This window comes from Phyllostomus discolor, chromosome 3 (assembly GCF_004126475.2).
Source record: "Phyllostomus discolor isolate MPI-MPIP mPhyDis1 chromosome 3, mPhyDis1.pri.v3, whole genome shotgun sequence".
Lineage (NCBI taxonomy): Eukaryota > Metazoa > Chordata > Mammalia > Chiroptera > Phyllostomidae > Phyllostomus > Phyllostomus discolor.
In genome coordinates, this window is record NC_040905.2 from 93538390 (window position 1) to 93551291 (window position 12902).

The window sequence follows — 12902 nt, forward strand, 5'->3', positions numbered from 1 at the left end:
CCCAAGACTGATGCTCCTTGCGACTCTGACAGACCAGAACGCTGGGCGAGATGCACGAGAATTCAGAGCCCAAGGACGTGCCATGAGTTGTATTCCTTGGGGAACAGACTCTGAGATGGAGTTTAACATGCAGGGTGTTTACTGGGGGCTGCCCTTGGGATCAACACCTGTGTAAAGGAGGGGGTGGAAGCCCAGGGGGGCAGAGGTTGAGCCGTGATGCAGCCCCAGTAATAGTCTCCACCAACCCCACAGGGAGCTCTGGAACCCCTAGAGTTGTTCTGAGTGAACCGGGATGTCCTGGCCTTTATACGCCCTCCTTCATGAGATACGGGGTGTGGGCCGGCCCAGAAGGGCAGTCCCTGAAGGAGCAGCTGACCTGGCTGCCAGCTAACCACAGTCTCTACCTCTGGAGCAACAAGCTGGGGGTCTTGGTGGTACATCCGTGTCCACCACAACATGGATGGACAATCGCACCACACAGAGACAGCCAGGGAAACAAGCACAGCGAGGTAAACAGGCACGAAGAGAGGAGGGCTCGCACGGGGGCGGCTCTTGTGCACCTGCTAATGGGGCAGAACTTGCGTTGCGCACGTTGCGAAATGGTGCTGCTTGGTGCAAAGACAAACGTGCTCACTGCTTCTTAAAGAAATCTGTCGGCTTGAAGAGCCCTGACCGTGAGCTCCCTGGTCCATTCCCAGGAATCCATTCCTAGGAAAATATCTGAAACAGGGACAGCGTTTTCCACACAGAGGTGTTCATGACAGCGTTACCCATGACGATGAAAAACTGGAAAGCGTCCTGGCTGGGTGGCTCAGTAGTTGGAGCGCCGTCCCATAGACCAAAAGGCTGAGGGCCCCATCCCCTGTTGGGGTGCGAGAGGCAGCCGATCAGTGTTTCTCTTTCTCCATTGCTCTCTCTCTAAAATTAATAAACATATCCTTGGGTGAGGATTTTTTTTTAATCGGAAAGAATCGGTCCAACTACCCGGGCACGTTAATGGTACCCTGACACAGCCACTAAAAACAGGCAACAAGGGAGAAGGCAAAAGACACAAAAATGAGTGTTGACAACCGTGTTGAAAACATAATTACTGGTTTAAAACAAGAAAGGAAATATCAAAATAGTGGCTATGTTAGGTTAAGTGCGTTATCTTTCTTGTGTCCTAAATCAGTTGTGATGTGCTTTCAATCCCTCGGTAGTGAAGAAAGAATATTATTTGTCAGGCACGGGCTCGGGATGACCAGATTGGCAGCAGTGTGTGCAGACCGTGGGGAGTCTGGCTGGCCAGGGGCTCTGGATGAGCTGCCCGTGTGGCCTGGTTGCTGAGAGGCCCCCGGCGCCCGGCTGCACTCACAGCAGCAGAGGAAACCACAGGGGTCCCCTTCGGAAACCTGGAGGCTGTGGACCAGCATGGTGCCATTCCTGTTGGAAAGGTTTCTCCCTCCTGGTTCGACGGCAGGAAACAGGCCTGGTGGCACCAGTCCACCTCCCCAAAGGCACCCAGCCCTGGGCTGGAACCCAGGTTTGCCAGCTTTCCGTCCGGGGCTCCTTGCAAGGCACCTCATTCAGAATTCCAAAGATCCCGAGGTTCTCGGGACCCCGTGGGCTAGAGGAGGAGCATGTGTGCTGTGCTTTTTTCTGTGTGCACGTGCACGGTGTGAGACACACGATGCAGACTTCTGTAACAGGTAAAGGAAAGGCTCTCCTGCCCCCCACCCCAGCCAGGCACCCTTGAGTTAGGTGTTCATCCTCCGTGTTTCTCTGCACACGTGCTAATGCACGTGGCCACCACTTTGTACACTTTGCTCCCGGTGTCCTCACTGTGGCCGTCTCTGCAGCAGCACGGTACCCACTGCGTTGGCAGGTCCTTGGTTGTTCACTGAGGTTGTTTCCAGTCTCTTGGTGTTGAAATGGGGGCCGTCAGCTTGAGGACAAGTGTGTTCAGAGTAAATAGCCCAGTGGAGCATCAGGCAGGTTCTCCTCACTTAGAACTTGGGCCCCCAGAGCACCCAGGTTGTCTCCCACTAGAGGACCTAGCCCTGTTTGGGGACCCAACAAGGCTGGCAGAAGCCCCCACCACCCCAGCTTGGGCCCCGGTGAGGGGCTAGGTCAGGTCCTCCCCTGCCTGGTGCCCTGGAACATTGCCTGGGGGTGGCACTGCACATGGACAGCTCACGGAAGCGACGGTCTCGGGCCAGGTCTGCCCTCTCCTGTCCCTCTCAGGCCCCCTGGTGGACTGTATAGATGCTCCAGGTGTGGCATGTGGCAGCTCCCCCCAGGATAGATGCTGCACCTGAATCCTGGTCACGGGCACCTGCCCAGGAAAGCCCTCCCTGGTGGCCCTGCTTGTCCCTCTGTCCCCACCAGACTCACCTCTTCGTATCTACTCGTGCTCCAGCGTGTTAGTGGGGTCCCCCAGAAGCTGACCCGAGAAAAGTGTGTTCGTTCACTTGGGAGGAGACCTGGGACCACCAGTACAAGGTGGGAAGTGGGACTGAGTTAGTGCAGGCGTGTCATCAGGCCTGTGACCACTGCAGGCAGCTGAGCTGAGGGCCCACGAGAGCCCACTAATCACCACGAGCCTGAGTTTATGCAGGTGGATGGAGAGGGAGCTGGGTTAGTGATCTGTCAAGTCGCCCCCCATTATTGGCTGAGAGCTCTTTGTAGGGAAGGTGTTAACCACAGGCTCACAGTTTGCTGGTTCTTCTCCCACAGCCGGATCTTCAGGTAGAAGTTGGGGACACCCAGCATGTACTGCCCATAATGAGTCCAATTCCCTGAGGAAAGTTTAGGCCTAAGCCTCAGGGCTGGCCCCCCACCTTTTCAACTGGGCAGCTAAGCATAGATGAAACTTTCCAGAATCTTCCAGCTCCTTCTAGGCCGAACCCCAAGGCTCAAGCTTGTCTGGTGATCCCAGATGTGCTGGTTCCTCTGCTGCCGGTTGGCGAGCAGGCCATGACCACGGATGGCTCTCCCAGGATTCGCCTGTTGCTTCCGCTAAGCATCGCATCTGGGACCGAGGACAGTGCCCTGCACCCTAGACACCCAGTGCTCTGTTGAACTGGGGGAGCAGGCCTGGGGTCCCCCTGCTTCACCATTCCCCAGCTCAGCAGCATGTTGTGGGCTGAAATGAGCTGTTTAAGGGCTGGTACCTTCTGTGAAGGCACCAGTGAGCTTCCTCAGTCTCAGCTCCCATCTGGCTGTCACAAATGTCAAAAATCCCTCGCTGCCTCCTGAGCCCTGGCAATACAGGCCTCTGCTGAGGGCCTATCCCAGTCACCCCACTCCCAGTGTCCACATGTGCATGTCATCCTCCAGCCCAAACCCATCACCTCAGTCTGACCCCATCCCTGCCCGGGTCCCTCCCATCCCACTGCTTTTCCGGGACACTGGGATCCAGCCCAGGCACTCCCCTCCTGCAGGAATCCTCCCCTGTGCACTGTCCTGCTTCCTTGCCACCTGCGGGCAAGCACCTGGAAACAAGGTTGAATCCATTCCTGCCAGCCACCTCCTCAGTCCAACCCCTGTTCGCCTGGCCCAGGATGGCTCTGTGCATCCCCACCTGTCCCTCCCTCTGTCGCCTCGTGTGAATCTGTTTCTCTTACTGGCATCACCACCATCTGGCATTGTGTTGTGTCTGCAGCACACCAGGAGGGCAGGGCTTTGTCTTGTTCCTGAGCATCCTTAGTGCCTGGAACAGAACACAGTGCATTGTAGGAAGGAGTGGCCGCCAGGCGGTGCTTACCAAATGTGGTAGGCTGCCTGGCCTCTGCACCCGCCCTCCTCACATGGAGACAAGGGTGGGGTGCCTGTACTAAATGGAGGTCCCTGATCCCTTCTGGGGGTCACTATGCCATGCTGCAGTGTCAGAGCCTGCCAGCCTGCCATTCCCCACCTGTGTGGCCTGACTTTGGCAACACAGGGTGCAGGGGATGATGAGCGTGGCTTCCCAGCATCCTGTGTTCTCTTTCAGACAAAGGCCCCGGCGAGGACCTGCGGCCCGAGGAGAGACCTGCGGAGGGTGAGGCGCTGTCCATCTCCCGCGTTTCACCCCACCACCCCATCTCTGCTGCCCTCCCTTGCCCCTCGTCTCTCCTTTGTCTCCAGTACCCCGTTGCGGGGTGGGAGTCCTGTGGGCTACCTGAGGTGGGAGGTTTGCAGACCTGTTTTCTAGAATGAGGAGGTACCTGGTCAGAGGTACAGGAGCTCATTCTGGTAAGGGAAATTGCAAGACTGTCTTTTTTTGTTTGTATACACACTGTGTTTCTTTCCACAAAGATCTTAAGGGTGAGGACTGGGCCTGGTCTATCTGAGCAAGTAGAATTGAGGCTTGAAAGCACAAAATTGGCTTCGTGTCCATCAGACATGCTCATTCTCAGAAACACAGCTCATTCCCTTCCCGCTGAGAATGAGAGTAGGCCAGAAGGGACATTGAGGTGAAGACAGACTTGTTTCATCTCAGGAGTCTCTGCCCCTGAAATGGAGTGAGTCGGTGTCAGAGGGGAGATGTGTCACTCCCCCAAACCCAGCCTGGCAGGGGAACCACGAAGTTTAACAAAAGCCCACTGCCACCTGGTGGCGGCATACTCAATTTGCAGGCTTAGCGTTTCCTCACTAGTTAGGTGACTTGCTGAGCTGATCTGGAGTGCCACTTAACCTAGAAAGACCATGATCTTTCTTGGGCCACAAAACCTTTCAGATCTCCACTCAGGCCTGGCGATGCCCTAGACTGGGTTTCACAAGCAAGTATTTGAGCCCAGGAATCTCTGGCCTGTCTGGGGGGTGCCATTTGTGAGGGAAGAGGTTACCTGCCACCACCATCCCGGCCTTCCCCATTCCAAGGTCCCTCCAAGGGTCATTTTGGTGCCAGCAGAGCTGGCTCATGAGCTGAGGAGCACGGAGCTGCTGCCACTGGGGAGGCTCAACAGGCTGCTTCTTGACTTTCAGACAGCCATGGCGATGTGATCCGGCCCCTGCGGAAGCAGGTGGAGCTGCTCTTCAACACAAGATACGGTGAGCAGGGGCCGGACAGGGTCAGGGCGTCCCGGCCCACCCTTCAGCTGGCCTGTGTTCAGAGGGACATCATGCCCAGCTCCCATCCCAGCTGTTCCCTGCAAAGGAACAAGGAGGGGGAGGGGAGGGAGGGACTGGGACCCACTGAGAGAGGGCAGGGGCCCCCAGGGAGACTGTGGCACTGCAGAGAACCCCACCCTCTGAAACACTACACCCAGCCTCCTCGGTCAGCACGCTCACGCTCTCTCACATCTGCCTCCGCCTCGGGCTGGAGAGGTCATTCACTCCACTGCATGAACTGCCCACTGTCCTCAGGGGCACCCCCATCCCGGGTTCTCAGAGGACTCATACATAGCAGAAACTTTCCTACCAGGAGGACCAGGAGAGAGGGTGCGGAAGCAGGGAGGAAGCTATTCTTTACCAAGTGCCTGTGGTTTGCCAGGCCCTGGCTAGGTGCTTCACACAGTTCTCTCATCCCATCCCTCCGAATCCCTGTACCCTAATACTCATTTACACAGGAGGGGAGTGAGACCTGGTGCGGGGACATGGCTTCCCTGAGGCCCCACAGCTAATGCGTGGCAGTGCCTAAGCTGGACCTCAGATCTGTCCTCTTCCCAAAGTGCGCCACACAGACTTTTGAGGTTCTTCACTTCTTTATGGTGGCAGGGGACCTCTGGAGGGCCTTTCTGGAAACTCAGGGTTGGACACCTGGTCCTGGGTGGAGCCAGCAATAGGTCTCACCAGCTGTCGGCGGTTTCTCCTGCGCTGCCAGGCTGTGAGGGCATGGAGTGAGCATGAGTCTGGGATTCACGGACCTTGGCTCTGGGGCCCTGTGACCTGAAATGAGTCCCATCCCCTCTGAGCTCCAGGTCTCTTCACTGAGCCTGGGTAGTGGTACTCACATCTCCAGAAGGTGGAGAAGGCTCAACTAAGTGCAGACTCTGAAAGGGCTCTGGCACCTGTGGCTGCTGCTCCCCCCTTCCCTCTGCAGACGTGGGAGGTGGGAGCTGAGACTGGTGGCCCCACAGCTCTGGGTGGCCCTATAGCAGCGGTGTCTTCGCAGCCAAGGCCATCGGCATCTCGGAGCCCGTCAAGGTGCCCTACTCCAAGTTCCTGATGTACCCAGAGGAGCTGTTTGTGGTGGGGCTGCCTGAAGGCATCTCCCTCCGCAGGCCCAACTGCTTCGGGATTGCCAAGCTCCGGAAGATCCTGGAGGCCAGCAACAGCATCCAGTTTGTCATTAAGAGGTAAGGCCGGGGGCCACACCAAAATCCCATCTGCCTCGGCCGGTTAGGGTGGGCTTTTCCTTGTTTTGTTTTTAAAGAGTGCGGTGTTAGTCAGGGTTCAGGCACAGCCGAGCAGGCACCAGGCCATCCAGGTCTGCCAGACCCAGGGCAGCCAGGTCAAAAAACATTAACCCAGATTCTTGAACTTATATGCAGAATTTTTGTATTCTTTTGTGCCTTTTTCTGGAGAGGAGGTTCCTTGCTTTCATCAGATTCTCTAAAGTTAAAAAACGCTTAGGAAATTTAAAACCACAGGTGGATTCTGACAGGTGGGAGACTGATGCCCAGGGAAGTAGTTGTGGAAGGTTCTGTCTGCTTCAAGTGCTGCGGTACAGTGGTGGCACTGAGCACCCGGAGGGAGCAGACCCCACAGGTTCAGGGCACAGACCCAGCAAGAACGTCCCCACTGCCTGTAACGGATGCAAATCGGGACCAGCCAGTTGGAGAGACACAAAGGCTGAGGTCTGGGAGGGCACTGGACACAGCTTCCACGCCCTGTCCCGTGAACGCAGGGCACACGTCACTCCCAGCACACCGATTGGTTCACCTTGGGCATCCCCACCGAGCTTCCGTGTCCACGGTGCCCATCGGGAAGCATCAGCCGACTTGGTTGGGTCATTGGGCATGTGATTGAATCCGTTCTCCAGCCTCTCCTCTCCCTAGAAGCCGGGAGGTTGCTCTGATGTCAGCTGTCCCAAAGCCCCGTCCTCCAATCACACGGCTGCTCTTCCTGCATCCTGAACCAACCCAGTACAAACATAAGTGTGATCCAGGAGGCTCACCATGAGTGACAGAGACACTCCTGTCATTGGGGAAATGTGGAAGATTTATAGCTTCTCTCCCAGGAACCGGGGACAAAGACCAGACAGGCTCTGGCACAGCACTGACCCCAAATGCCCCATTTTCAGTGGAACCTTGTTCAGCTAAAGTGGGGCTGTCTGGGTAGGCCGGGCGTCTGGGGCCCGTGGCAGCCTGAGGGCACAGGGGAGGCCGGCTGGCCAGAGGAGGGCATGGTGGAGTGGGACAGGTAACAGAACTGCTCCTTCAGACCTCCCGAAGGGAAAGGTGCTGGACCAGGGTCTCCTGTGAGGACGTGTTTGTGCTGAGGCTGCCCACAAAGGGGACGAGCTCTCCGCCACAGAGATGGCCAGGCAGCGACACAGAGACCCTGCCTGGGAGCGAGGAGAAAGGCCAGACTCGGGGCATTCTGCCCCCCAGTCAGGCTGCCAGAGGGTGAGGACTGGACGCCTGTCCTGGCAGCGGGATCTGGGCATAAGCTCGTTGCCCGACATGGGGCTGGGTGTCCAGGGCCGCAGAGGGAGCAGGCACAGCCCTGCCTTGGCGCATAGTCTGAGGAGCTGCAAAAGGCCTCAGGCTGCATTCAGAGCCCCCCCACACATACCACCACTCCCTCTTCCCCCTTCTCCTGGGGCAACTGAGGCTCGGGCAGTGCAATGATGGCCCCACAGTCCTCTAGGAGTGGCAGGAGCTGAGCAGGACTCCTGGCTCCCAGGCCAAAGTACCTTCTGCAGCCCTGCGTCCTCTCCTCAAACTTGGATTTGAAGACCTGCACTTCTCTCTTTGAGTCAGGACAGAAAACAGTGGTCTGGCGCGGGGGAGGGTGCCCCTCAGCAGGAGAGGCTGCGGGTGAGGACTAGAGGGGCCCAATTTGAACTCTGCCCTGTGAGCTACATGGTCTTAGGCATGTCCCTCACCTCACCCATGCCTGAGTTTCCCCATCCTGAGAATGGGAAGATGGAGACAGTACCTACCTCAAGGACGTTGGCGGGTACCTCATGTCTGGGAAAGACCTTGCGACATCTGTGTCCATACAGACTTTAGGAGAGGGCTGGGCTGGTCCCCGAGCCCCCAACCCCAAAGTGCAGTGGCAGCTCTCGTGTGTGAGCCAGAAACCTTGGGCCGTCCTCATGCGTCCAAGACTGTGGTGCCACTCAGTCAGCCCCGAAGGCTTCCACACTTAAAACCAGCTCCGTGGGGAGCCCCCCAGACCACAGGCTCTGACGGTGGACAGCAGCAGTCACACCGTGTCCTGGAACTGAGAGTTAGGGTGTCGGCCCCACCAGGCCAGGACCAGGCTGGTCTCACTCCCAGCTGAATCTTCAGAGTCTAGCACAGCCCCCCAACCCCCTGATCTCACATGTGGGTCAGCAGGGCAGCTGTGGGGGTGGGGCGAGGACCCCAGACTTGGACTGTCCAGAGAACAGAGGACCCGTTGCACAGATGCATAGACTGAGGCCCCGGGGGGAGGGCTGTGCAGTGTGAGGAGATTTGGAGGGACCCTGGTGATAGCCTCACTTGTATTTTCCAGGCCTGAGCTGCTCACCGAAGGAGTCAAAGAGCCCATCACGGACAGCCAAGGTACCCTGCACAGGGTCATGGGCTAAGGTGCGGGCTGGGTGTGGGAGGGGTCTCAGGCCTCTGCCACCTCCCCTCCTTCTGCTTCCTCGGCCCTCCCCTGGCATTCCCCCACTGCCCTCTGCATCCGGTTTGCCCCTGCCTTTGTCCCTGGGTCTCAGGAGCTAGCCGCCTGCTCACCCTGGCTTCTCTCCCCCCGCCCCCAGAGAGGGATTCCGGGGACCCTTTTGTGGACGAGAGCCTGAAGAGACAGGGCTTTCAAGGTAAGGTTGCAGCTCAGGATGGGGTGGACAGTCCCAGCGCCACAACCGTAACCTGGCCAGGCTGGGTGGGGCTGCCCACAACCCCAGGGCCTGGGGGACTGGGTGAGGTCGGTTAGCAGCGGGGACAGGGCTGTAGCCTGCCAGCTCCAAGAGGCTCCACAGGGGCTGTGGGGGCTGGGGTTGGGGTGCGGGTTCCACAGAGTACAGGAGCCGGCCACTGTCCATGTGGGGAGTCAGCTGACCTCCCTGCCCACTGACCCTAGGCAGTCAGCCTCACTCTTGCTGCTGTCAAAGCAGAGGCATGCACAGAGGCAAGCAGGGCTCTAGAGGAAGGGAACTGCAGCGGGGTGAGATGGGATTGGAGGAAGTGAGTGTGCAGGGAGAGAAGGGGGAGAGCTTGAGTGAAGGCACGGAGCGTGGGCCATCACTGAGAAACAGAAGCAGGCCAGGGCAGGCTTTGAGGGGGTGCCCCCCCCCCCATCGGTGCAGGTGTGGTGTTGCTTCTCAGCTTCCTGGTTGGGATTCAGTGTAGCCTCAGTGAGGGGGTGGGGAGCAACAGCCCAGGTGCCTGTAGGGGCAGCCCTGGGTGTGGCTGTGTGTGAGTGGGCATTTCCTAGGTGTCCCTGGGCAGCCACTGTGGCTGTGAGGAGAAAATGGGTCAGAGAGACCCATGGCAGGAAGGGGGTGGGGGAGCCCCGAGAGAGAGGACCCGGACCCCAGAGGGGCAGCTATGCACTGTCAAGCCTCTCCCTCTGTCACGGGCAGCTGGGACTTTCTGTGATGAGGGGGGTTGAGTCTCTCGCCACACCCCAAGGCGCCTCCTGTCCAGTCCTTCGACGTGGCTGGGGTCCTCAGCACCCCCTACCCAACCACCCTGAGATCCACTGCCTCGCCTCTCTCTTCCCATAAGGCAGTGCCAGGCTGTAATCTCCCTGGAGGCAGGGGCCATCTGGGGTCCCCTGGCACATGCAGCATACAGGCTCCTTAACCAACACCCTCCCGGTTGGGGAGTGACCCCTGGGAGCTGCTCCACCTCTCCAGGAGCTGCCCAGCCATCTGAGCCCCTGCCTGCCCTGCTCCAAGCCCACCATGCGCAGGAACCTGTCCTCTTCACGGTGTCTGTCACCTCCAGGGCTTATTGATCGCTCTGGTGGTGGTTTTCAAATGTCAACAATTAACTTAATTTCCAACTTGCTGTTGTGGCAACAGCGAGCGTCCTTCCAGAAAAACACATTTCTGTCAAGGTATTCATGCTGAAGGACCTGAGGGGCCCACTCCAAGGGTCTGATAATTGCCAGAGAAGGAGGTCCCCATAACTAGAAAATCATATTCCTTAAAATTCACTAAGTGCCTTTTAATTTAACAACCCAAATCCATAATTGGTTTTCACTTTGCAGAGAATTATGACACCAGACTCTCCCGGATCGACATCGCCAACACGCTGAGGGAGCAAGTGCAGGATCTGTTCAATAAGAAATACGGTGAGGCCCGGGCGCCTGGGTGAGGGAAGCCAGCAGGGTTGGAAGTGAGGCAGGAGCTTCCCAGGGTCACCTCTGGGAAACCCTTTCACCCACAGACAGATCTCTCTGGAGAGATCTGACCATGTGCCAGGCACTGGAGACACAACAGTACAGAAAACACGCAGTCCCTGCCCTCCTGGGCCCCATAGCTCAGTGAGGAGGACACTGCACCGATACACAGACTCTAATAACAGTGAGGAACTGCTCCACCATCGTGCAGGAAAAGAGCAGGCTACTCAAGAGAGAATAACTTACGTGCTTACCTTAAATTGGGGCCCAGGGCAGGTCTCTTTAAAGAGAGAGCTGAAGGGTAGTGAAGGAATTAATTGAGCAGACTGTGAAGGTAGGACATCCCAGCTGAGGTAATGGGCATGTGCAAGGCCCTGAGGCTTTCCCTAAGACAGGAAGAAACCTGAACTGTGAAGGTTGGGGAAGGAAGGACCCCATGGAGCTGTCCAGGAAACAGAGCTGATCATCCATGGTTTCGGCCTTGTATTTTGTTGGGAAGGGTGAAATGACTAGAGCCACTTTGTACTTTAGAATATGTTCCCGAATGGGGCTCTGGCTGGTGTGGCTCAGTGGATTGAGCATCAGCCTGCAAACCAAGAGGTCACTGGTTCAATACCCGGTTGGGGCACATGCTGGGGTTGTGGGCCAGGTCCCCAGTTGGGGACGTGCAAGAGGAATCCAGCCGATGTTTCTGTTGCATATCGATGTTTCTCTGCTTCTCTTTCTCCTTCACTCCTCTCTCTCTAAAAATAGATAAATGAAGTCTTCAACAACAAGAAAGTACATGGGTGCAGGAGGATGAGGATGGGTGGTGGGACACCAGCTCAGAGGCTGGAGTGGTAGGTAGGCCAGAATGTACTCTTGGGCGAGGCCCTGGCCTCAGTCTGGGAAGAAAGTGGGTGGAGTGGAGATGTGCTCAGAGAGAGAACCCTGCTGCTAGATCCTCAGGGAGGAGGGAGGAGAACAGAGGCCTCCAGCTGAGTTCTTCCATGAGGAAAACAAGCTAGAATCATTTCAGATGCGTTTTGGTCTCAAGTCACTAAAACTGTCTTGAGCAATAAAGGGGGTTAATGGGCTTATGATTCGGTTACTATGACTAGAGAAGAGCTCACCCCAAAATGCGGTGACCTACAATAAGAGTGACCACTTATTCTCTCTCATGATGTCAGTGGGTCACCTCACTCAGGGTGTTTCCCAAGGGTGCCAGCTGAAGGTGGCTGAGGCTGGGATCACCTGGACAGCTTCCTGACTCATGTGTCTAATCCCTGGGCTCGGGCTGGGGAGACTGCTGGTGCTGGATCCTCTGGACCCCTTGGGCATCTCTCCCAGTTTCTATGAAATCCCTCCACTCAGGCTTTCCAGCATAGTAACTCCAGGCTAGCCAAATTCCTACTTGTCAGTCAGGGCTTCTGAGGCACGTGTCCTGAAAGGGAGAGCCAGCTGGAAGCTGTTTGCCTTTTGTGACCCAGCCCCAGAGGTCACGCCGTGTCACCTCTGTTGTACTGTACAGGTCGAGGCAGTCACAAAGTCCCACTCCCAGTTGTCTGTGTGGGAGTGTAGATGTTCCACTATAAGAGGAGCATGTGGGTTGGGAGAAAAGTCAGTCCAGCTATCTTTGGGCAGTACAAGCAGCCGTAGCTCATAGCATGGGAGGTCCAGCAGTAGGCTGGCCTTCAGGGTCAGCTGGATCCAGCAGTCCAGGAATGTCCTTGGTGTCTTTCCACAGTATCAGCATCCTCTCAGGCTGTCTTCCTGCTTGTTGGCAGAATAGCTGCAGCAGGTCCAGACACCCCTCTGCACACTCTAGAAGGAGGGACTGGGCTGGCTCTTCCATGGGCTTTCTCAAGAGAGCCAGGCTATTTCTTCCCCAGAATTTTCTGAGCTCTCCCCTTGCTTCTCATTGGTCTCTGTTGAGTATTTTGTCCATTTCTTACCTCATCCCTGTGGCAGGGAAATGCCACATGCTCATTGGGATACCTGGACCTGTCACCATGACGGAGGGAGGGGTAGAACACATGGCACACCAGGGACAGACAGGGGGACACCCACACTGTCAGCCAGGGAGAAGGCAGCACCGTCACTGGAGGGGGAGTCAGGGGAGAGGTTATGGGTTCCCATTTGGGACGTGTGGAGTTAGAGGAGTGAGTGGAGACAAAGTCTGCTATTCAGAAAGGGATCTGGATTGGAACCAAAACTTAGGTCGTGGGAATAGAGGAGACACCACAGGGGTGCAGAGGGGACGACAGAGGACCCAGACTGAAGGCCAGGAAGGCTGTGTTTAGAGGTCAGGCCCCGGAGGAGGAGGAGTGGCCGGAATGAGGGGAAACCAGGAAATGCGGGATTGTGAACAACAAGGAGAAGACTTCAAGGAGCAGGGAGTGGCCATCTGTGTTGGATTTTGCCAAAAGGGTACAAGTGTCCACAGGGTTTGCGAC

At 56.9% G+C, this 12902-nt stretch overlaps 1 protein-coding gene across 1 annotated transcript in view; it reads left to right on the forward strand.

Moving 5' to 3' along the window:
- GTF2IRD1 (GTF2I repeat domain containing 1) overlaps window positions 1–12902 on the forward strand; it is a 101122-nt gene that overhangs the window by 55400 nt on the left and 32820 nt on the right. Inside the window, 6 exon segments of the mRNA XM_036020081.1 lie at window positions 3974–4021; window positions 4948–5013; window positions 6077–6260; window positions 8629–8678; window positions 8882–8938; window positions 10336–10419. Of these exon segments, the coding sequence (XP_035875974.1) occupies window positions 3974–4021; window positions 4948–5013; window positions 6077–6260; window positions 8629–8678; window positions 8882–8938; window positions 10336–10419 (489 nt within the window).